This window comes from Rhinolophus sinicus, linkage group LG03, assembly GCF_036562045.2.
Source record: "Rhinolophus sinicus isolate RSC01 linkage group LG03, ASM3656204v1, whole genome shotgun sequence".
Taxonomy (NCBI): Eukaryota; Metazoa; Chordata; class Mammalia; order Chiroptera; family Rhinolophidae; genus Rhinolophus; species Rhinolophus sinicus.
Genome location: NC_133753.1, coordinates 52,073,975 through 52,098,878, shown reverse-complemented (window position 1 = coordinate 52,098,878; position 24,904 = coordinate 52,073,975). Strand labels below are relative to the sequence as shown.

General features: G+C 44.3%; 1 protein-coding gene across 11 annotated transcripts in view; it reads left to right on the top strand.

Moving 5' to 3' along the window:
- TCF12 (transcription factor 12) overlaps nt 1–10,110 on the top strand; it is a 106,512-nt gene extending 96,402 nt beyond the window's left edge. For 8 of the 11 annotated variants that reach the window (XM_074327694.1, XM_074327693.1, XM_074327692.1 and 5 more), the window contains 3 exons: nt 911–1,143; nt 4,772–4,925; nt 7,762–10,110. In XM_074327694.1, the coding sequence (XP_074183795.1) occupies nt 911–1,143; nt 4,772–4,914 (376 nt within the window). In that variant the 3' untranslated portion in view covers nt 4,915–4,925; nt 7,762–10,110. The remainder of the gene's footprint in view (nt 1–910; nt 1,144–4,771; nt 4,926–7,761) is intronic. The other 3 variants (XM_074327695.1, XM_074327688.1, XM_074327690.1) reach the window with 1 other exon arrangement.
- Nucleotides 10,111–24,904: the final 14,794 nt, after the last annotated feature.

Sequence of the window (24,904 nt, the reverse complement as noted above, 5' to 3'; positions counted from 1 at the left end):
TTTGTGTGTTTTTTTTTGTTTGTTTTTTATTGGGGTAGGGGAACAGGACTTTATTGGGGAACAGTGTGTACTTCCAGGCCTTTTTTTCCAAGTCAAGTTGTTGTCCTTTCAATCTTAGTTGTGGAGGGTGCCGTTCAGCTTCAAGTTGTTGTCCTTTCAGTCTTAGTTGTGGAGGGCGCAGCTCAGCTCCAGGTCCAGTTGCCGTTTCTAGTTGCAGGGGGCACAGCCCACCATCCCTTGCGGGAGTTGAGGAATCGAACTGGCAACCTTGTGGTTGAGAGCCCACTGGCCCATGTGGGAATGGAACCGGCAGCCTTCGGAGTTAGGAGCATGGAGCTCCAACCGCCTGAGCCACCGGGCCTGGCCCCTCTCACTCTATGTCTTAACCTTTTCTTCCTCTTCACCAAGTGACTGCCAGAATATATGTAAGAGCACAGGTTAAACAAATTAATACATTGATTTACTTCTCAAACTTTAATGTACGTGAATCAGCTGGTGATCTTGTTAAAATGTAGCTTCTGATGCAGTAGGTTTGAGTAGAACCTGAGATTCCATTTTTAACGAGCTCCTAGTGCTGCTGATGCTGCTGAGCACGTTTTGAGTAGCAGGTGCTAGAAGAGGACGTAGTCGTTCAGATTATGCTTATGAAGAGTTTCACTAATGTGGGGAAGTCTTCATACTGTAATGTGCAATGAAAAAAGCATTTAAAAATGGATGTGGTGTAATTTCAACTATATAACTCTATATGTGCATTGAAGGAAGACTGGAAAGAATTGTGAAGTGTAGCTATCACTGTTTGGTAAAACGTATAGGTAATTTTCATTTACATCTTTATACTTTATAATTGTGTACAGTAAGCCTATCTGTGCTTTATAGGGGACCTAATAGAAGTTGTTACTTTGTTTTCCAGCAGCACTAATGAAGATGAGGATTTGAACCCAGAACAGAAGATAGAAAGGGAGAAGGAAAGGCGGATGGCTAACAATGCCAGAGAACGCTTGCGTGTGCGGGATATTAATGAGGCATTCAAAGAGCTTGGTCGAATGTGTCAGCTTCATTTAAAGAGTGAAAAACCCCAAACAAAGCTTCTTATTCTTCATCAGGCCGTGGCAGTCATTCTTAGTCTAGAACAGCAAGTCAGAGGTAAGTAGGTTCAGCAGAGAGCCATAACGTTCTGCCTCAGGTGGGCAGACAGGCCAGTCGTGCGTCTTCTGAACCAAGGTTCTCTCTAGTTTTGTCACCTCTGTCTCACTGTGTTGGTCAATATCCATAGGCTGCGTGCTTCCCACAGATCGGTAGAGAGTAGCCCTGTGTAACCGGAGAACAGCCACCTCCGCCTGCTGCTCTGCGCCTTTTGTTCTTACTGACCCTGATCTCCCACACTGTTGATTTACCTACCTGGACCTGTCCTCCCTCTCTCCTCTTCTCGGTGTCTTGCCTGCTTTTCCCTGGGGCACCTACAGGTGTACTGCTTAACAGGAAGCCTGGCCACGGCTCCTCTTGCTCTGCCTCATATGGATATCCTTTATGCCCATGTCAGCAAGGTCGCAGGGCTTCTTTGTTTATCCCTGATGAGGAATTCCATGAACTTGGGAGGCTAGTCTGTCCCTGAGGGCAAAAGTATGATTTATATAGGCCCATCCACTCTGACAACTCCCCCAGCTGTTTTCCTTTTCAAGAGTTTTGATGGAATCCTGAAGATACTTTGAAACTTCATTTTTTGAATAAGCATTTATTGCACACCTCCTCTGTCCTAACCAGCTATGTGCTAGACCCCAAGTTATCGATTAATGCAAGACCTTGAAAGGTTCTACCATTGAGCTTGCTCTTTTGCATGTTACTTATGTATCATCTTACCCAAAGTTACGAATGCTTCATACTAAGCCTTTTTGCAAAGAATTTATAGATGTGACCTTAAGTTTCAGAACCTACCTCTAGCCTCTCTTCATTGAGAGCAATTCTGTCTTATTTATTGGATGTTTGTGTAAGATTTTATTTAAAAAGACAGTTGGAAAAGAAAAAAGAACAGGAGTAGACAGATGGTTGACAACTATATAGTCATGGACCTTCAGTATTGGTTCCAGGAAGACTACTCTTTTTAAAGAAACCAGTTAGTGAACTGGAACACATTTTCAGAAAAACATACAACAGTAATTAAATATCCATCCACTTACCTCGAATATATTTAATGAATGAGAGTGATAGATTATTTCATGCATAACCAACCTACCACTAAAGCCAGATACTTGCTCCTATTGTCTTAAGGCCCTTGAAATATCTGTAAAGGGTAAGTGTAAATGAAACCTATCTTCAAAGAGTTATAGACTACCTGCGATACTCATGAAGACTTTCTGATTATTGACAGCTCATCTAGGGCAGGAGCAGTTGTTCCTTGAACCTTCAGTATCTCCTGTCACTTTACCAAATATTCTTCTTCGATTGTGTCTTGACACCCTTTGTCTCACTCTGAAGGTAGTAGCAAGATAGCTGTGTTCAGTGGTCCAACTACGCACATCTTGTGCCACCCAAGATATTTTCTTCCCTGGCTCTACTTATATATTGTCAAGACTTCTGCCTCTGTCTGGACTGTGAAAGTCTTGCTGTCTGGACAACAGTACTATTTCTGTACAACATCTTGCCTTCCCACAGTTTATTAGAGCTAGAGTCATTTGTGTTTTTAAAAACTTTTTTTTAAAGATCGGAAGTACCTACTCTCAGATACATCCAAGCCATAAAAATGAGAACCACCCCAGTGTTTGAAAAAAGTTACGAACTCTACCATGCCTAGGTGGATCTTATTCATTTGTAAGATTTGACTTTGTAGTGGTTCCACTCAAGTACCTAGAAGAGCAAAGCTGAATCTGAGCGAGGATCTAACATCTAGGTTCTTACAGCTGCCTAATAACTTTCTAGTCACTGTTCTGGATGCTGACTTTTTCACCCATTTCTGGAAAGCTCTGTATGAGAAGCCGTTGACTAATTAGAGTTTGAACAAAACTTAAATACAATGAACTGTAAATTCATCAGGGACTACTTTAATATTCATAAAGGCCTACCTTCCTCCCACCCTCAGACTCTGGGCTTCAAAGCCAGAGCCTTTATTTTACGACTTAATATAAAAGCCTTGGGATCCACGTGAGACTCCTTACAAGGCACTCTGATGGCTGGCAATCAAACAGGCTTTCTGACCCTTCCTGCAGCCCCCAATACTTGTGCCTTATGTGTGGCGATCCCCTCAAAGTTTGATGTAGCCACTGTCCTTCCCTGGACTTTATCTCCAGCAGTTCTGAGTTGTTTTGGTAACCTGTTCACTTTTGAGAACTTTTTCATCGCTGCAGGGGCCATATCCCCGCAGTGCCTGGGCCCAGCAGTTTCTAGAAAGACATACATTTTGTTTACATGTCTCCCTTAGGCTCTTGTATGGGCTGGGTTGGTGCTCCAACATTGTATCTGGCTACGCACAACTCACCATCGCTGGACAAGTGGTTGTGCCAGGAGGGCAGTCACACCCAGGCCGAGCAGTGTATCTTGACAAGAGCTGAAGAGTAGCTTTTCTTCCAGGCCTCAGATTTTGCCAGAGCACTTTTTGTGCCATGGTACCCCACATATTAAATCCCATCTCGTCCCCGCCATTGCCACTCTAAGCCTTTATATTATCATGACTAATTTTACCATCACAATTTTACCAATCCTTAGCAGATTTCACATATTAACTTCATGTTTGTACGCTCAGCTTTACTAAAGATTAAATATCTGGTCAAACACTTCCCCGTCAAACTCTTTCACTGGTCAGCGCTATCAGCTCACTTCTCTTCAGGTGATAGTTTAGGGACAGCAGAACTATTACAATTTTGGTTTCCTCGTCTCTTAGTGAATTTGAAGATGAGTGAACTAGGACAGTGGTTCCCAAATCTGGCTGGTTCCAGAATCACCTAGGGCTTTTTCTTTTCCCAAATAAATTTCCAAGTCCTACACCCACTAGATTTTAATTTAGTTGCAATGAGATGGTCACACATGGTAGGTAGTCTTAACGTAGTCATTGATAATACTCTACTCCTTACTAAAATCACACTGAAATTAATAAAAGTGGCATTAACCCACAAGGACAGATGGAAGAGAAAACAATCGCAGATGAGAGAGCAAAAAATGTGTGAAAAAGTAGAGTGTGGTAACTGACTTATTAGGCAAGAAATTAAGTGGAGCAGGAAGGAATACCAACAAGAAGCAGAACGTTTTGCCACACAGAGCCCCCAGCCCTGCCAGCCTCTCGCCTTTGGACGTACTGATTATTAGAGGAGACGTCAGACCTAGAACAGATGCCTAATTGGAGGTCTGCCATGGAAAAATTGGTTCCCTAAGTCTCCTCTCTACTTCACTGTTTCTGCCCTCTCTTCCCTTTCACTATAAGACAGGAGGAGTATTTTCCAGAAAAAATGAAATCAGAAAGGCTGCAAATCTGGAACACCAAGAAGAGCAGAGAAGGAATGAGGCATGGAGGTGAACAGTGAAACCCTTAGCCTGTGTCCTGCTTTCTTCCCTAATGCCGGCAGCAGAGTATATTAACCCCATCTTCAAAGAAAGTCGGCAGTTCTTTTCTAGAGAAATGACCTCCAGATTTAGGAATTTCTGAGTAATAATGTCTCACTCTTGGATTACCATACAGTAAAACCCACAGAAAGAAAACATAACAGCAGTTTGCTCAGTTTAAGACCTAAGAGTCTCTGAATCATAACGTATGACTGTAATGACACAAATTATTTTCCTGTTTCAGAGAGGAATCTTAACCCCAAAGCAGCCTGCCTTAAGAGAAGGGAAGAAGAAAAAGTTTCTGCCGTATCGGCAGAGCCGCCAACCACACTGCCAGGAACCCATCCTGGGCTTAGTGAAACTACCAACCCTATGGGTCATATGTAAACATCAGCCAGGTAAGTAAGGGTATGAAAAGAAAGTATAAGGAAATCACCTGATTTATCTTAAACTGAGTTAGAACCTTTGAACAGGCACGGGTCATGGTAAAGGTCACGTGTTTACCTTTCTGTTGTATAATCAGAGAGCCAGGGACATTTTATACCAAATCACTGTTCTCCTCCAAGTATGAGAGTATCCTGTGATTATTATAAAGAATTTGGGGTTCTCCTCTTCTGGATCGTCATGTATACTCTGCATGACTGTCATTCTGATGCAAGAAGAAAATAGTGCAATGACTATTCCATCAAAAAAACTATTTTGCTACCACTCATATTCCTCATTACTCAGAAATACTTGACTGTATCATAAACCAGTTTGCTGTTAACCATCTACCTCTTCTTTGCCATGAAATCTTTATACACAAGAGTTACTGCTTGTTTCTATTTGGATCAATAACGCACATTTGTAACATGCATCTTCCTTCCCTGGGAGCATACCAGTTGCACCTTCTGGAATCTACTAATGAATGTAAAGGTGTTATATATAATAGAACCAGAATGCCCTCTCTCTGGAATTTCACTTGTTGAAAGACTTTTTTTGTCTTCCTCTTCGTGGACTAAACACAATTCACTTCCTTGTGTGTTGTTGTTTTTGTTTTTTGTTTTTAACAAAGTGATAAAAGTAATACAAGGTTATTGCCCAAGTAGTTAATGTGAATCATCTTTTTCTTAACTATATACATTCACATTATCTAAGTTGTGTAGATATATTCTAAGTTGTAAAGTTATTATTTAGGTGGCAAAAATTAATATAGGCTGTAATTCAGTGTTTTGATCGGTAACACTTCAGCTAGCAGCATGGATTCATCGGCACATGAATAGCAGTAAGGAAGTGAATGGGTGGCAGGCGTGGAGCAGGAAAAAAATTTCAAGTACAATTTTATTTGGTCAGCTTTGTGGCTGTCATTTTGAGCTGAAAGTCTGGAATTTGGTAGAATATTTTGTAAACTGCGAACATTAGTCAATCACCCTTTCCTGAAAAATTTGGTTCCTACCACTTCTACATGTGTCCTTCCTAGGACCAAACTCAACCAAAACCGAAGATTTCATCTGGGGACAAGAAGAGGAATGCTGATGTAATTATTTAAGTCAATTATAATTCTAACATTAGCACACTGGAGAAAAAAACTAAGCCACGGCCCCCACAAAAAATATTCAGCATCCTAAATAATCATTACACACGTCAGAGAGACTTCCAGTGAGCCAGTTAACTTGCAGATCCTCTAAAACCCAAGCCATTTTTTCATATGCTGTGGAAAATACAGAATATCATGAAAAAAATAAATATTTTTGTTCAAAAATAAACATTCAAGTTTTAAAATAAAAACACGCTACTATTTCTCAATGCAAAAGTGACTTTCTAAATTGGCACATCATTTCAAAGAAGAGTGACAAAGGTTAACTTCTTATGCTTAGGTCCCGGGTAATCACCGGACTGTGAAAAGAATGCTTTATCTCAGAGCCTGTCTCTGTCTCTCTGTCTCTGTCTCTCTCTCTCTCTCTCTCTCTCTCTCTCTCTCTCTCTCTCTCATTTGTTCTTACTCTCCTCCTAGTCTCTCTAGCTCTTTCTCTTTCAACTCTCTGTCCCCACCTCACATCTCTCTTTACCCCTTCTGTTTACTTCCTGCTCTTTTACTGCTTCTGTATCTCATACTGCTTTCATATCTCTACCCTTATCTCTATAATGAGGAAATTCCCCCACTTAGATTAAAATTGAACCTTGAACATTCTCACATGTCAAGAAGAGGTGAGGAATCCCCCCCCTTTTTTTTAAGAAATGTAGTAAATGCCCTTTGTTCCATTGGATTTTATAGGTTAATGTTTATTATCTTAAAATATGTCTTAAAGGTTGATAATTTCATAAAGGTAATTATCTGGTTTTATCTGATAACCTTCAATTCTTTATAAAACTAGATAGCAGATTAACACAAGCAAGAGACTGGGCAGCAGGAAAACAACTGCTAGCACCAAAATAGCTGATAAATGACCACAAACTGAATGACTGTAAAAGCAGGAGAATTGAGCACCACATAATGTAAGGCAGGTAGCTCTGAGTGTCTGTTATCCATCCCTAAGAGCATCAGTCTGTTGCAGAACAAGAGTGGTTATTTAGTAAGGAAGTGAAAAGTATGATTCTTCCTAAAGCTATTTCCATCCAAAAAAAATGGCTAAAATGGAAAATTTCAGAGTTACTGTGTACATTATATTGAGAATATAAATATGAAGAAAATTTTTACTATAATAGAGTAAAATTTTCTTAAAAATTGTTTGAGCAAACATTTATTGGGCACTACTATCGACCAGGAACTGGGACCAGTGTGAAAATGAATACAAAGTGGTCCCTGCCTTCAAACTTTCCATTTAAAGGAGATAGCTGTAAAGTATTAACACAGCGTGATGGACTAGATTCAGCAGTAAATGTGTGCTTTAACATTGTCTCCGCACTATGAAATGGATGAGTAGAACCTCAAAGCTCAGGTATTGCCAACTCAAATGTTGCCAGAATCAAGGTTTGCATAATTGTCACAGCTGTTGTGTAATCCTGTAACTTGTGATTCTGTAATCACATGATCTTCTTTAAAAAATCTAACCACATACACCAAGTAAAACCGTTTCAATTACTACTTGAAAGAAAGAAGCTCATTTATACATTTAGCAGACTGCTAATTTACTATAAACCTGGGTATAAATGAGGAATACCAACTTGTTGTTGTTTTTTTTCTGGGAAGGTGTTTATTTTTAACGATGATGTCCTAATTGGTTCTGTTCTCTCCCTTGGCTCTCTCTGCCACAGTTCCAGAGTTATCAGTAGGCTAGATAGAAGGTGACCTCTCCTCATAAGGACTTGGACAACTCAGATTATCTGAAGACACAAACCTGATAGGAGGGAGAAGAAAAAACAAAACACTTGAAGCAAGAAACTCAAATTTAATCCTACGATCAAAGCAACTGGTCAACACTTCCATCAGAAGTGAAGACAGGAAGCTCATCAGATAGAACGAACGTCAGCCCATTGGCAACATATCACTTTGTTGCAAGCAGTGTGTCGCTTCTGCACAATCAGAGACTGTCTCAATCTCTCCACTCACCGTGGAAGTTGCCTTGTGCCTAAACTGAATTGACAAATGCATTGTAACTACAGATTTTATTTATTGTTATGGAACTGTAAGGTCTACACATAAAGGGAAAAAGTTGATGTGGAAAGCTGATCTACACTCAGCTGATGCCAGCATTCGTTAAAACTGTTCACGTGCAGAGAACAAAGCAGTGACAACCATTGGCCCTTAGCATTCCTGGCATACCTATTAGTGTCTTAAAAAGGAAGGGAAAAGTCTTTTGTTGCCCTCTCCTATCCTTTTGCCATATAAATAGTGTTTTCCATGAAATAGGAAAATATTACTTGGTATAGCATTTCTCTTGCTCATTTTTTCATTCATTTTTATTTTCTCTTTGTGGGTGTTATATTTGGTCTCTGAATCTGAATAGTTTATGGTCACAGTCCAGAAGCCTCCATGTAACCCAACGTGCTTTGCATACTTACCTTACAAAGATCAGCAGAGACCATCTGTGACCAGAGCCTAGCTAAGATTTTGAAAGGGGAAATTTTGTCCCCTGGATTTTCCCCCCAAATAAATATTGCTTTATTTCTAATAATAACCAAGACTTTTCAAGCTTCTAGATTTCATAGTAAAGCTTGTAATAGCAAAAAGTATAAATTACAAGGGAAGAATCTACTATTTAGAAATTGCTTTGTTTTCCAAGCAGTAAGTACTACGTATAGTACTTGTAAAGTGTTAGCTATAAGTAAGCACAAAATGGATTTAAAAATACAAAGAAGATTTTCAGGCTGTGGTTATGGCGAACATAACAAAACTCAGTAGTCACCAAGGCAGGTAGTGTGATAAATGAACACACCACTCTGAGGCTAATTACTTAACGGAATACAAGAGCAATGGTCACCCATGTTTCCTTATCCTAGCCTTTATTTCTCTGTCATTTGGATGGCTGGTCAGTAGGGAGAGATTCAATGGGTGATTTAATCAACTGCAAACCATCTGCCCCTGTCCCGAGAAGATGAGCCAGATCAGCATTGAACCAGTACTTGTCAGTCCATCTTAATAGTGTGCATTCAGGCACCCTGTGTCTCTAATTCTTAAGAGTTGTTTTTTAAGACATAATAATAACTTCAAACTTCCATGAAATCTGTCTTCCACCTCAACAAACCTGGGAGAGAAAAACATGCTAAACAATGTTGACTTGGCATAATAATTCCGCCAATATCAACAGTGGCAGTCCGCACACAGAAGAAAGGACCCAAATCACTATGTAACGTAAAGATTTCTGTTAATCTGAAAGAACAAAAACAAAACAGAACGTCAGATCCTCCAATCAGGACAATTCCTAACAAATCAGTCTTTTGTAAACGTAGTGGACTTTTTGGTTACTTTATTTTGCATATATCCTCCAATTACATCAGACTCTATCTGTGGCCTTGTTCTTCATTTCAGTGTTAATCAGCTAAACAGAAATTGTTGCTTATGATGTGTGAGTGAACATACGCCACTGCCTGGCCTTTTTTTCTTCGGAGCTTGTTGTCTTTTTCGCTATATTAGACTTTGCAGTATGCCCAGAAGCTTTCCTTCATAAAATAGAAAGAAAAAAACATTTGGCTTATTTTTCACTGTAGCTAGTCTTTTATACAATAATCTTGTAAGAAAATTTCTTGAATTCTAAATATTACTCTTTCTAGATTTTTGAAATCGAAAAGTTTTCAGTAAAAAGTTTCTTACTTTATTTTATTATATTAGGTAGTAAAAATGTAGGGTTATTTACCATAACCTGTTCATTAATATCAGAAATTTACAATAGCATTTTAAGACCATAGTAGGATTCTAGCATACCGTGTAGTACCTATGGAGTATTGTAAGAGCTAATTGTCCGAGATGAATTGCTTCTCATCTTGTTCTCCAGTTTCCATTGTTGGTTTACTGCAGATTTGTATCCTGTGTCAAATTTAAGGTATTATTGATAAACCTTTCAACCAGCAGCAAGAAGTTCAAAATTTTTTCTGTCACTGTAACAGAAAACACAATATGTATATAACATTTATGTAGCAATAAATGTGCCATCTTTTTTTAACATAGTAAGCTAGTGAGTTTTTTACATTCCTCTCTCAAAGAATAATGCATTTTTTCCTCCATCTCATTCCTCCCAGAAATGTCCACACTGCTTTTTTCCCCAGCTTTCTTGAAATATAATTGACATATAATACTGTAAAGTTTAAGGTATACAGCACAATAATTTGCTATATGTATATATTGCAAAATGATCACCACAGTAAGGTTAGTTAACACATCCATCACCTCGCATAGTTGCTTTTTTGTATGTGTGGTGAGAATTTTAAGACCCACCCTGCTTTTCCTGTCTGCATTATCTGCGACATTATCTACTTGGGAAACCTGGCAGGACAGAATCAGACTTGTAGAAATAAGTTGGTAATCAAGTCTGTAGCTTCTCTGGGATGTCTGTTTCTCCTCTTTCTCTCTTTACTGATAGAGGCCTTTTAGCCGCTCCCTGAAAGTTGACCAAACATCAATTAGTAGTTAAAAATCAACTCATTTGCAGATCTAGAGAAAAACGAAGATGGGAAAAGACTCAGATGAGGCTTTTCAATTCAGCATCCTTCAAAGCACTTTCACATGGTGTATGTCCCTTTTCCCACACAAAGCCTATGTTATAATTAGGGAATGGTATTCCTTACTGTTTTTCAGATAAAAAGTTCTGCTTTCATCCCAGTTTGCACACACACCACCACAAAAATATGCATAGTGATTAGCGATGAGGACTTCATGCCAAGCAAGAGCCTGAGAAAAACAGTGGACAAACTTCCTGTGGGGCCTGTGTGTGATACCTGTGGTCATTATCACACCCTCTTGGGAACCTGGCAGGTTGCTTCTCTTGGTGAATTCTGAAGTCCACTGTTCACACTGGAGACCCAACGGATCATTTTAGTAATGGTGGGATTTGGTGAAAGCAGTTAAACATTTTAGTTTGATTTTTCTTTATACAAAATAATAAACTACGTTAAAAGTTCCATCTAAGAAGAAACTACAGAATGTTAGAGCTGAAGTGGAATCTAGAGACCATCTCATTTAACCACCTTATTAATAGATTTATAAAAACTGAGGCCCAGAGAGGTTGTGTGTTTCCAAGAGAACATAACTAGTAACAACAGATCAAGACACTTAAAACTTTTCGTACAAAATCTCCCTGCCTTTATTTTCTTTGTCTACTGATTTTTATTTTTTTTATTGGGGGAACAGTGTGTTTCTCCAGAGCCCATCAGCTCCAAGTCGTCATCCTTCGAACTAGTTGTGGAGGGAGCAGCTCAGTTCCAAGTCCAGTTGCCGTTTTCAATCTCTAGTTGCAGGGGGCACAGCCCACCATCCCATGCAGGAATTGAACCTGCAACCCTGTTGTTGAGAGCTTGCGCTCTAACCAACTGAACCATCCGGCTGCTCTCTCTACCAATTTGTAAGCCAGTTCTATTTAGTGGCTTTAATTTTTCTACTACTTTATTTTTCTTTCATTTTTCTCTTCTCTAGTTCATGTATTTTTTGTTCTATGGAAAGTAATATATACATCATATCATGTGAGTGTGTGTGTGTGTGTGTGTGTGTGTTAAAGGTTAAAAGAGTGTTAACTTTGGCATCAAACAGTCCTCAATTCAAATCCAAGCTCAATATCCAATTAACTCCATTTCCTTATCTGAAAAAATGGAGATACTAGAATTGTTTTAATTATTGAATGAAATAATGTACGGAAAGCTCTTACCATGGTTCCTGTCACATAATAAGTACTCAATAAATGACAAATATTTTTTAAAATAAATAGTAGCTTTCCTTATAACCAGCTCCCAGGATGATTCCTCTTCAGCCATCCTGTGATAGGTAAATGGTGGTAAAATCCACCCCAAGAAGATGTCAGCCCATCTTTGCAGGAGTCTACATTCTTTTGGGGCAATCCAATTTATTTACAATGCCCTCCTATGGCTACATTTCATGAGGACTTTTTTAAAACTTCCCATTTCAAGAGTGAGGCCCCGTCACACTGGGTTGTTGGCTCCTGAACGTGGGTCCTAGGAAGCAGATGCCAAGGTGGGTGGATGTGCAGGGGATTTACTGGGTGTAGTTTTTATGGGAAACAGAAGGGAAAGGAATCAGGAGTAGCCGTCGCCTTCAGACCGTGCTGCAGGGCTGGCATCTGTGGAAGAAGGGGAGAAGGAGGATTAGAGAGGAAGAGCCTCAGACTGCCCTGGAGTTCGGAGAAAGTCCCGGGCTGTCCAGTGGGGTCCAAGAAGACTGCGCATTGAGGGGCCCTGTGTTGGGTAGAACCGGTGAGGTGCTAACGTCCCTATTGTGGTCAGTCATTATTGGGAGTCCCCTGGGGAGGTGGACCTCAGTGTGAACACTGCAGCAAAGGTGCTGCACCTGAAGGCAGACAGTTCAGGGGACCCCCCGCAACAGGTTATCCCTTGAAGGGAGACCTCAGAGGGGCGCCTCTGAGTAACACCTTTTTGTGACTTCCTACAAAACTGGCAAAACCAAACCAAAGGGTCTTCTGTAGTTGCTGAGACCGTAACTGACCTTGGGCTCATCAGCATTTCAAAAATTGCTCTTCTTTCTCCCCTGGCATTCTGTGGTCAAAGCACAGCTCCACATTGTCGGGAAGGATGAGTCCCGTTCCTCCCACACCTGCATGGGCTGCAGGGTGGGCTGCACCCCAGGCAGGGTCGGGCCGAGTCCCTGAGTCACGACCTGTGTTTAGTGTTCTGGTGTTCACAGGACATCGTGGTTGCCCGGGTCAGTGATGGCCCACCGTGTTTGTGGCCACCTGAGTTTGGAAGGCCACATGTCCTCCTAATTTTGGGTGGTTTTCCCTATGAGTGTCCCCAGCCCCAGAAGCTCTTACCTCTGTCCTATATGGGGGCATGTGCATGGGAGTAGAAATATCTTTCCTGGCTTTTTTCTTTCCCTGTTTAATCACTTATTCTGGAAGACAACCTGAAAGGGTGTTTCTGTTCCCTTTGGCCTAGACCTACAGTCTCTCCCCAAAACTGATGAGGAATACTGCTGTGTGCTTGCCAGGTGCTCTTTTCTCACTCTTGAGGATCAGTGTTCCACTGGACAGGGTCCCTAGCTGAAGCTTTACAGGCTCGCTGATCCATTTTATCCTTAGGCACTGGAAGCAACGCCCAAGGCCTGCAAACATTTCAAAGCCTGTGAAAATTTTGCAACCTGAAAAAATGTTATGGTGCCAAAAGGTAAATCGCAAAAATGAAATTCATTTCAAAAACGATTATAAAAATAATCTCAAATTTTTTACAGCAAACTAAAATGTTTAATGTGGGATTAGAGCTCATTTTGATACATTTAATTATGACAGAGGCTAGGACTTTCAAAGGCCTTACAACCATCCTGGTTCCTTCAATTCCACAGTCTGTTATCACTTTCTCTTCTCTGGTTTATTGATAGTCTTCTTGAGAAGAAATAACAACTGTGTCTTCCCCTCTGGAGGCAAGGACCATCTCTAGATCTCTGAAGAGCTACTCTGCCTGGGCCCGGAGGACCCAAAGGCAGCATGGATTTTTTAGAAACTCTCAACAGGCCACTTTTGCCCTGCTCCCAGCGCCAGGGCATTCCTTCCTCAGTCCTTTACAGCCCTAGGAGACGGCTTTTTGCTTTCTCCCATGTCCTTGGCCTTTTGCAGGCCCCTTTCCTGCAAACCTGAATCTTCTCTCCTGGACAGTTGGTGACCCTGAGTCTTTGTGAGCCTGTGGTGGCAGCCCAGTGTTGGGAGCAGGCCATGGCCGGCTCTCTGGTCAGCCAGCCAGCAGGACCACGTTGTTCTGAAATACACCCAGCCATTCGCCATGATCGCTTTTCTCCATCGCCTGAGGACTCCCAGTGACCACTCTCAGTGCCCAGAGAAGTTGGCTGATGTGTTCCAAAGCAGCACAGTCATGAAGCATCAGTCTGCCTTGGGGGAGCCACCTCACACTCAGGAGGCAGCTCCCCTGACACCTCCCTCACTTCAGGCCCTGCCACCACACCCACTCATTCCAGGCCTCCCCCAGGCCATCCTGCCTCATCCTCATTAAAACCTGTGCTGAAAGGAGCAGGATTGTTTTTCAGACTCTCAGCAGTGAGTTATTGATCAATACTGATAGTGCAAGGACCTTGATCTCACCCAGGACTGGCAGAGATTAATTAGCTTGATTCCCAAGCATAATCCTAATTAGGCACAGGAAGAAAGGAAAGAAAACACAAAGGAACTATTCTTCCCCAAGAACCACCGGCCTTGTGTCCAGGGGTGGAGGAGGAGCAGGAAAGAGGAAGAAACGGGGAAACATGTCCCAGCACCTGAGTGTTTCCTGCCTGGTCCAAGCCCAGGTCATCAAACTCGTGGGCACAAACAATGGTGAGGAGGGGGTGCCTTCCTGCAAGGGTCGCATGTTTGCTTTGCACCCTGCCTAATGACATGCAGGAAGGCACAGTTAAGCTGGAGGTACCTGCATCATTGGAAGTGCTGCTCTAGGTTTGCTCGGCCACCGGGGGCTGTAGGTACCAGCAGTGGAGAAACTCAGCTCCATTGGGCTAGGGGGAGAAAGGGTGGATGGGGAGGGGGTAATTGCCCTGAGACCTGAGGAGAAATAGTGAAAGGAACCATTTGGGGGCAGGTGAGGAACAGGAGCCGTCTTGCTCTATTATTGGCATTTTCTATAACTTTCCAGCCAGGACTGTCGGCCCAAATGGCTCTTCACTGGTGGTGGGGAGGGTAACGGGAGGCAGAAGGGACTTGCGACGTAGCAGCCATGACATTTGACTAACCCACCTAACCACTCTGAGCTTCAGTTTCCTTTTCTGTAAAATGGGGATAACTAATAATACTAGCTCACGTGATGGTTATGAGAACTGAGAAATTCAGAGGCTTATGGCACATAGCAGGCACTTCCTAACCCCCCTCCCCCAATGAAAACAAGTCAAGGGAACAGCAAATCAAAAACCGATGACTTGCACACCTACCCTTTATTCACTAGCACAGACTGAATAGGCCTGACAGTGTGACAGGCACTTGCAGACTTTGCCATCCCTGAGGTCACAGTGGCGTGTGAACATGGCCTAGTAAGAGGAGTTGCAGACAGTGTGACCAGAGAAATACAGTGGACTTGGGTACAAAAAGGCAAGGATCCTGGCCAGGGCTGACAGGCAGGGCGGGGGTGCAAAGAAGGCTGCTGGGAAGGAGTGCCACACCCCTGAGTCTGACCAGGAACAAGGAGAGAGTTCAAGGCCTAGCTGATGCTGAGCTCAGGAGAGGTAGTAACAAAAGGGAGTCCCTGCGTCTGCTGTCCACCACCAACCACCCATGCCCACACCCACACCAAAGTGTGGCCCCTTCTACCTCCTCCAGTCTCTACTCAACCTGTGACCTGTGTTGGGACCCTGATCCAACCAACCAACGACAAAAGTACAGCCATGAGGCACTTGAGGAAATTTGAACACTGGCTGGACACTTGATGGTATCAAGAAAATAATTGTTTATAATTTTAGATGTGATATTGTGGTTGTTTTCTCAAAGTGCTTGCCTTGTAGAGATTCACACTGAAGTGTTCACAGAGGGAGTGATGGTTACAGAGGGTGTCTGGAATTAACCAGCATAATCCACTGGCTGGCAGGGGTGACGGGGAGGTTTCGATGAAACAAGAGTCAGTGAGTTGATTGTTAATTCCGAGTGATAGGTATGTGGGGATTCATTATTCTCTTTACTTTTGTAGATGTTTGACATTTTTCACGATTGAAAGTTGAAAGAAAGGAGAAAGGCAGCTAGGAAAGGATGAAGGGAGGCAGAGATGGGGAGGAAAGAAGGAAACAGATTCTGCTCATGTGCCCCTTCTGAAACTTTCCCCTGATCACCACATTGGCAGGGGGAGAACAGGCCGTTTTTGCTTGGGCAGAGCATTGAAGCCCATAAAGGGACAAGTGGGACATCCAGGGAGCATCCCCAAGCTGTAGCCCCTCTGGGGACCAGCCCACACCATGGAGACACACGGCAGGACAGGTGGTACACATGACATCAGGTAGCGAAGGGTCATGGGACCAGGAGGGAGGCATTAGAAAGGGGACCATTAATAGCTGTCGAGGAGGAAGCTATGTGAGCCAGCTTCCCTTCCTAAGGAAAGGGTGGCAGGGGCTTTGGAGGTGGGTGGTGGGGAGCGTGTCCCAGGATCAGAGTGATTTTCTTTTGAAGGAGAACGAAAGCCTACTGTACCCCCAACTACCAAGCAGGTGGTATCTGGAGACACAGGCAACTCAAGGCAGTTTGTGGTCTGGAAATTGGAAGTATCTGTTCCCCGACCAGCTGGCAGATGGCCCTGGTCTAGGGCCTGGGTCTGCCCCCACCAGGGCAGAGCTTCCCCCACGTGCCTGCCTCAGGGATGCATGACCAGACGGTTCCCACTTTGCTGAGCTTCTCCAAGCTTCCCAGCAGGACTGAGAATCCTACAGCACTGACCCGCTCCCAGAGGAAGGGCTGTGTCTCCGTGCAGCCTGCATGGGGCAAAGAATGTGTGGGAGGGACGTGTCCAGATCTGCCTGGGACGCTGCTAATGGGGAGAAAAGAATCTGCCAACCAGTGTCGGCGAAAGTGGATTTTGCAACAACCTGGATGATGTTAAGTGCTTGGGGGGCCTGGGATACCAAATGTTTAATATTTGGAAAAGAGGCTGTCTAAACAAAATAATTAGGAGGCTCCTTTGTAGTGATATGAAAGAGATGAATTGGGTTTATCCGACATCAAAGGACAGGAGATACAATGGGGAAGAGGCCTCTGGGCAGCGTGGGCAGGGCGGGAGTGGAGACTCCAGCAGTCTCAGGGTGGGGAAGGCTTCCCCATAGTGTGCGTTTTGAGGATTGCTTTGAAGCCCCCCCCCATAAAATTTTCACCCACTTATTCAAAATGCTTCCTAAAACCTAGCTCCCCCAAAGCTGCCTTTTCACAAGTGACATTTACCACCAACCAGGAGAAACACAGGAGCCTACCCCCCAATGTTTGCAGTGTGAAGGGGGTGTTCACAGACTGTCCCCTTCTTCAGGCTAAATCGAGGACTTCAGGCCCTGCCACTGGTGCAATCCAGCAAGATGGGTGAGCCTCCTGCTTCTGCCTCCACTGACTGGCAAGCCCTGGGGGAGGCCCTTAGCCTCTCAGCACAAGTGGCCTTGCTTGTAAAATGGAAATGATAATCCCTAAATCACAAGGGTGTGGTGCCCAGGGAGAAAGAGAACTTGGAGAAAAGGAAGCCCTGGATGGATGGAATAAGCAGTCACCCCAGAGGACCTATTTTTTCCAAGACCGCAGCAGAGAGCTGGTCAGTGGCACTGCCCTCGGCAGCCTCCTGGCCCAGGGCTGACCCAGGGCTGGGTCCCTGCTGCACAGCCTGCCAGCCCAAGTTACCCGGTTGGGACACAGATTCATTTAACCCCAAAATTCTGTGGTTCTACATCTCAGTCTCTCATTGTGAAGTGTTTGTGGAAGAAGTGACATAACATCTGGGATTTATTTTTTTAAATTTTCGCCAAAAAAAAAAAAAAAAAAAAGAATGTACAGACTAGATGAAACAAGAATGTCAGAATATTGATAGTTCTTGAAACTGGATGAAGATACATGAAGATTTATTGTTTTATTCTTTTGTGTGTCCTTGACATTTTTCATAATGAAAAGTTCATCACAAAAATAAATTTCAGGCTCTTGTAGCTCCTGTTCCCTAGCAGGCAGAGCTGAAGCTGAGCTCTCTCCCCGCCTCTCCCTCCAACATTTGGGGTCTCCCAAAGTGGCAGGCACCCTTCGGGTGCTTCGGGAGACAGACACAGTGATGACCACAGGCAGACCAGCAGGAGAGGCAAAGAAATTACAAAGCAGCAGGGTGTGTGCTCCTCAGGAGGCAGATGGGGCTCTAGTCGTGAGGAGGGAGCAGTTAACTCAGATGAGAGGGTGTCAGGAGGACCACAGACGTTGGCTGGGGGCTGCAAGGGGAATTCTCCTGAGGTGGCTGCTGAGGTGGCTACTGTCTGCAGCTATTCCAGAGTTAAGATCGAAGGCTTTAGAGCAGGGGTGTCCAAACTGCTGCCCGCGGGCCAACTGTGGCCCGCGATCCATTTTTTATTGTCCCGCAGCAAATTCCAAAAATATATTTAGTTTACTTAAATAAACCAGGTGAGGCAATACACATTTCACCTCAAGTGAGTGGCCCGGCTGTTTGTGTATTTTACTGCATATGGCCCTTGGTGAAAAACGTTGAAAAAAGTTTGGATGCCCCTGCTTTAGAGAATCTGGTCTGGACTTGAATCCTGACTTGGCTTGGAAACATATGATCCTAACTGGAATATCTGCAGCCAGTCACCCCTTCAGCAGCCCCTCCTGTCAAATTCAGGGCCTGACAGGCTGGTAAGTGAAAGACCTTGGGCTTCATCTTTTTCAATTTAACTCTTTCTTTTCAATAATTGTGGATTTCCAGAAGAGTTGCAAATATAGAAAGTTCCCTTATATCCTTTATCTTGCTTCCTCTAATGCTAATATCTTACATAACCATGGGACATTATTAAAACTTAGAAATTAACAGAGGCACATTATTAGTAACTAAACAACAGACCTTATTCAGATTTCGCCGTTTTCTGCACATACGAGGTATCATCAAACAATACAGTGCATATTTTTTTTTAATTATTATGTAAAAGACACATTGCCATTAATCCCCCTCAAAATACTCCTGCCCCCACCCCCACCCCCTGCTTCAAACACACCTATCCCATCATTCTTGCCACTTTCTGAAGCAGTTCCAGAAGTTCTCTTTCGTGAGTGCTTTAGTTGCACTGTGATAGCTGCCTCGATGTCCTGAATTGATTCAAAACATTTTCCTTTCATGGTCATTTTGACTTTGAGGAAGAGCCAGAAGTCACACGGTGCCAGATCCAGTGAATAAGGTAGATGAGGACGCACAGTAATATTTTATTTGACAGAAATTGCCGTACCAAAGTGATATGTGACATGGATCGTTGGCATGATGGAGGATGATTTACACCACTCTTTAAACACACCTTCTCTCAACCATAGCTCACACCCGACTGCACCAAACAAGTTGAAACTTGTCACACACTGTTACTAAGGTTCGACGCGCCACTTCCTGTATTGAAGATCCCTGCCTTTCCCTTGGATGGCACTCGGCAGCAGCACTCACCGTATTTCTTGATCACAACAGAAAGGCTCCATGTCACACATCGCTTCTGGTGTATGACAATTTTTGTCAAATAAAAACATTACGGTGTGTCCTCATCCACCTTATTCACCGGATCTGGCATCATGCGACTTCTGGCTCTTCCCCAAAGTCAAAATCATCATGAAAGGTAAACGTTTTGAATCAATTAGGACATCCAGGAAGCCATGACAGTGGAATTAAAGACACTCACCAAAGAGGACTTCCAGAACTGCTTCAGAAAGTGGCAAGAACGAGGAGATAAGTGTGTTCGAAGCGAGGGGGAGTATTTTGAGGGGGATTAATGGCAATGTGTCTTTTACTGTAATAATTTTTTTTTTAAATTTAAACATTCATTGTAGTTTTTGAGGACACGTCATATGTTCTTTTTCTGTTCCAGGATCCAATCCACAGTACTACTGCATTTTACTATGTGTTCAATCTGCAACTATTTCTCAGTCTCTCCTTGTTTTCTCATGACTTTGACACTTTGCAGAGTACTGAGAAGGTATTTTGTAGAATGTATCCTGATTTGGATTTTCCTGTCATTTTCTCATAATTAGACCTGGGTTACGGATTGGGGGAAAAATAGCCCAGAGGTAAAGTGCCCTTATCACATCAGGTGAGGGACACATGCTACCAACATGACTTGTCACTAGTTATGTTACCCTTGATCACTTGGTTAAGGTGGTGTTCACTGGGTTTCTCCACTGCAAAGTTACTATTTTCCCTTTCCACGTTTTATTCCTTAGAAGCCAGTCACTAAGTCCAGGTAATTATCAGGGCAGAGGAATGAAGCCACACCTCTTGGAGGAAGGAGTATTCTCATTTACATTTGGAATTCTTCTGTCAGAAAGATTTGTCCCTCACTTTACTTAATCTTTTTAAGCCTCAGTTTCTCATCTGTGGAATGGGGATAAGTGCCATTATCCAAGAGGGTTGTTAGAACATTTAACTAATAGAATGTGTGGAAAGCACTTAGCACTAGCAGAGGTTAAATACTATGATCGCGAATGATCCAAAGACACATCAAAGTATTACAGGAGTCATTTAACTCTAGGCCCATTGTGCAGCTGCTGGTGTTGGTCTCCTCCAGATCCAGGGATTGAAGTCCCCTGAGAGGGGCCGTTTGGGCCAGGATCGTGTTAGCCTGCTCTCTGCTTCCCGTGAGCCCTGCAGATGAGAGGTCTGGAGACAGAAGGCCAAAAGCCCACCGAAGGCCCGGCCTTGCAGGCAGAGAGGGAGCAGGTCGGGTGAAGGGAACCCCAGAGGAGCTGGGCTGAGATGTGGTGTGTGGATTGGATTTAGGTGAAAGATAACAAAAAAGTGGTGAGAACCAAACACCTCAGAAACCACTCTGGAGACAGGTTCAAGTAGAGCTTAATGTATAGTGAGCACTCAATAATTACATGTTCATTAAATGGCTTTATGAACAACTAAACAAAAAATACTGGACTGTGAGTCCCGTGTTTTGGGGCTTGCATTCCAGATTTTTTTTTTTTTTTTGCCAACTTGCTGTGTGATCCTGAGCAAGTTTCTTAACTTATCTGGGCCTCATATGCCATCTATGTAAACTGTGAGGAAGTTGGGGAGAGAAAGGGCCTAGGTCCAGGCTCTAGAGGCAAGGCACTGACCCCCACTTCTCCTTCCATCACCCCACTTTCCATGAGCCTGCCTAAGGGTGGGACTCTTTTCCTCACTATCAAAGCACATGCCGCAATCTTAGCACTTATCAAAGGACCCGGCATCGTTGGAAGCTTGTCGGCATGTGCAGTAAAGGCGGTTGTAACACTTGTTCTGGCTGCTTTGCTCTGTGCTTCCAACACTGCTCCCTTTGTTGCTCTTTATCTCTCCCCCCCCCCCCACTTTGTCACCTCATGTTTGTCTTCAGCTGCTGAAAGGGCCACGTTTGTTTCAATTACAAATAAAATCACTTAGTGGTCTCCTGGGGGTGGGGGACCGCCTTGTGCAGTCCTCGGAGGCGGCTGCCGGCCTCTCTCGGAAGGGTGGATCCTTTCTTTCCTCCGTGTTTATTTTCAGACAAAGACAAGCGATGGAGGAGCTCTCGGGATCATAGCCTTCAGAGGCAAGGCTTAGCTTCGGTGTTCACCCCAACACTCATGACCTTACTGTGTGTATTCCTGGACCCGAGTAGAGCAGTTCCCTTTACCCTTCCGGGAGGAGTCTGGGAAAGGAGATCACTAGACAGGAAAGGGCTTTTCAGAGGTGGGGTTGGGTAAGGGGGATGATGAATTATTTTTAACCTTTGATTTATTTTTCAACCTAGACCTCTCCTTCCTAGAAGGGCTCTTTCTAAATCTAAGCTGCCTCTGTAGGCTGCTGCCTTAGTGTCATGGTATATCCCGCCTCCAAGTTTTCTGGCTTTTTCCTCCCACGCCAGTTTTCCTGCCCAGCTCTAGTCACCCAGGCCTGGCCGGCCCTCTGCGCTACTGGCACAGCCAACCTTTAACTGGCAGCTCTGGGGCGCCCCCTGCTGCCTAAAATTGTTGTGACCGTTGGGCAGAGGTTCAATTTGGGGGCTGGTTGGATTCACATTGCGTTGGCCACAAACTTAGTGGCAAACACTCAATCAAAATGAACTTCTCAATTATCCCAAAGCCGGCACTCAGCTGCGTATTGTGCAGACGCGGTAAGATGCAGGCGGTCTCTGCCGGGTTACAGTGGCCCCTGCAGCCCTGCCCGCCTCCAGCCTGGAAGTTCCGCACCCGCCCCTCTTTTCACGTGACCCTCTTTTCAGCCAGACCCCAGGCTCTGGGCCAGCCTTGCCCTCAGAAACGAGATTCAAATACCTTTAGATGAGAAGGGCAAGAGAAGAGCAAGCATGGCAGCCTCGAGATGCCAGCCCAGCAGGTGCCACGCGCCTCCCTTTCCGGTTCTCACTTGCTCTGGGGACCAAGCAATAGCCAGTGACAGGGTCCCCCTTGTGCTTTACTCTCTGCCCCTGTTCCCCTAAGAATCAAGTCTGGTTTTCCATCTTCCAAGGGCCAAAGCCCATTCTCCGCAATCCTCCTGCCCAGCCTGGGAGGCGTCTGGGCTCCGGGGCCCCTCTCACTAGGACCAGTGCTGCCTCAAACAGGAGGCCCCGCGGGCTCAGTGGCCAGGCCCCTCCCACACCGTAGGGGCCCTCAGGAATGTTTTAATTTCTTTTAAAATCAAAAGGAAGAAATCTACTTTTAGGTTGAAGAAAATGTTTTAATATTACCATATTCATTTTTATACCCACACAGTCGTAAAATATAACCATAAATGTTTTGATGAAGAAAAAATGCCCGGGACCCACCAAAGTCCTAATGTCCCCTGAACACTGCCTTCGCCATCTGAGGACTGGCAGGGTTAAAATGCTGGCAAAAGCCAGTTCCTTGGACATGGCAGTGATAGAACCTCTCTAGAGAGCCTCACATGGAGTCTTTGCTCCGTATTTTCTCTCTTAATAAAAATGTGTAATGTTTGCATTGTCCAAGAACAAACAGAACCTTGGCTTGTGTTTCGTGTCTTAGGAAATGGGTCTCGTGTACTTTTGGCTGTTGCTTCATGTTCCTGGTAGTTACAGATTCGACCCCCTTTGGAATGAAGGGACAGTAGTGTGTCAGGGTGGGGAGGGTAGGAACTCGCCTCCACAGATCTCTCTGGAATCTCCCTCCCGGGGCCCAGACCTGCCCCAGGCCATCCGCTGACTCCCAATTCCACCCCCCAGCACTCCCCTTTCTGGGTGTCCTCAGCCCCGGCTTTCTCAGCGGTTCTAGCAACTTCTTCTGTTTCTACTAAAACCCACTGTTTCAGTCTACTCAGCTGTCCCAACAAAGTACCACAGACTGTGTAACTAAACAACAGAAATTTCTTCTCCCACACTCGGGAGGCTAAAAATCCAAAATCAGGTGCTGGCAGATTGGTGTCTGTGGCTTGTAGATGGCCATCTTCTCCGTGAGTTCTCACACGCTCTTCTCTCTGCGAGTGTCAGTGCCCTAATCTCTTCTTAGAAGGACACCAGTCATTGGAGTAGGGTCCACGCCCCCGATGACCTCATGATAACTTAATTACCTCATTAAAGGCCCTACCTCTAAATAGGCACATTCTGGTGGTGGTGGTGGTGGGGGTGGTGTTAGGACCAATTCAGTCCATAACACCCACGACAACCTCCAGTTCCGCGCACAGAAATGGTTGCCAGAACTACAGAACGTGAGCTTGTGAAGAGTGACAATCTGATAAGTAACAGGCTAAACAGAGAGTTTTGAGGGCTGCACGCCAGGATGCTGGCAACCAGGGCTGCTAACACTAAGTGCCACTGAGTCCTGCCCGTGTCGTGGCCAGCACGGGCCACTCTGCCTAGGGGAGTAGGGGCTCTCCTTGGGTAGGTCCACCTGGCCTGCCCTTGAGAAGACTGTTGACACTCGTCATATACTTGTAATCAATGGGAAGGATTTAGTGCCCCTTGCTCTAAATTTAAGACACTCTTTTTACTCCAAGCTTACAGCAGAAACCAGCAGTACTCCCACCCCCTGGCCTACCTAACACACGTGCCTAGATATCATCTGCCTTTTTATCCAAAAAGTCTGATCCCTGTTCCAATAATTACTCAACAATTATCACTCCAAATGCATGAATTGAGTTTATGACAAACCTCCTGCAGGGTTGTTTTGGATAGGAGTATCTTTCACAAACCTAGTCTACGCTTATCCAGTTGTTGGAAAAACTAACTTCCAAAGGGCTTCCCCTGTGACACCCCAGTTTTTTTGATCCACTCATTTGGCTGGTGCATGCTCAAAGGAGTCAAGTTCATTTTCAAAAAGCTGAAGAGGAGCAAAGTGGGGAAGATCAATCTTAAAAAAGAAAAAAGAATGATTTCCTGTATTCCAAAGCCAAATGAAATTTTTTTAAAAAATAGTTTTTTAAGATAAAATATTGTTTGGCATTTTCCAAGTGGGTGCTCCTCTCCCTTCCTGCAATTCCAGGTCTCTTTCCGATCCCATCAATCCTCCTGCTAGTAAAATAAGAAATAGCTGGAGAATCACCTTTTAATCTTACCCATGGTGCCAGGGATCCTTTCTGGCCCTCCCTTAACCCTGCCCACGTTTTTCCTGGGGGTGGAAGACGCTATTGCAGCTGTCTCTTGTGTCCTTCAAAGCAAACCTCTCTGCTTACGTCCCCAGGTGCTGATGGGTACTGGAGGAACACCAAATCCCCTCCGGATTGCCACTGGGCTGGAGGCACTTGTGCAGAATAACAATGGCCCCCAACTGCCCTGGATGCAGAATTTAAACCCAGAGTGAGCTAAGGAAGCGAAACACAGCCTCCTCTCCTCCCTGCCCTCTTTCCAGGAAGAGCTGGGAACAAATGGGAAGCCTGTCTGGGAATTTCTGTAAGATATTCTCGAGAGACTGTGCATCCGTGTCACTTTCCCTACAGTTTTGCTCCGTAAGCACACTGACATGCCCCTATTCTCCTCCTCACCTCCCCCAGTACAAGGCAGGCAAATTCATACCCATAAAGTTTCATTAGCATGCGTGCTCCCATTCCAGGGGCTCATCCCACTTTCCTCTCCTTTACTCAGGACCTCGGAGGCTCCCCAAGCCATTTCTCAGGCCCTTGCGGGAGCCTCCAGACACTCTCTCTC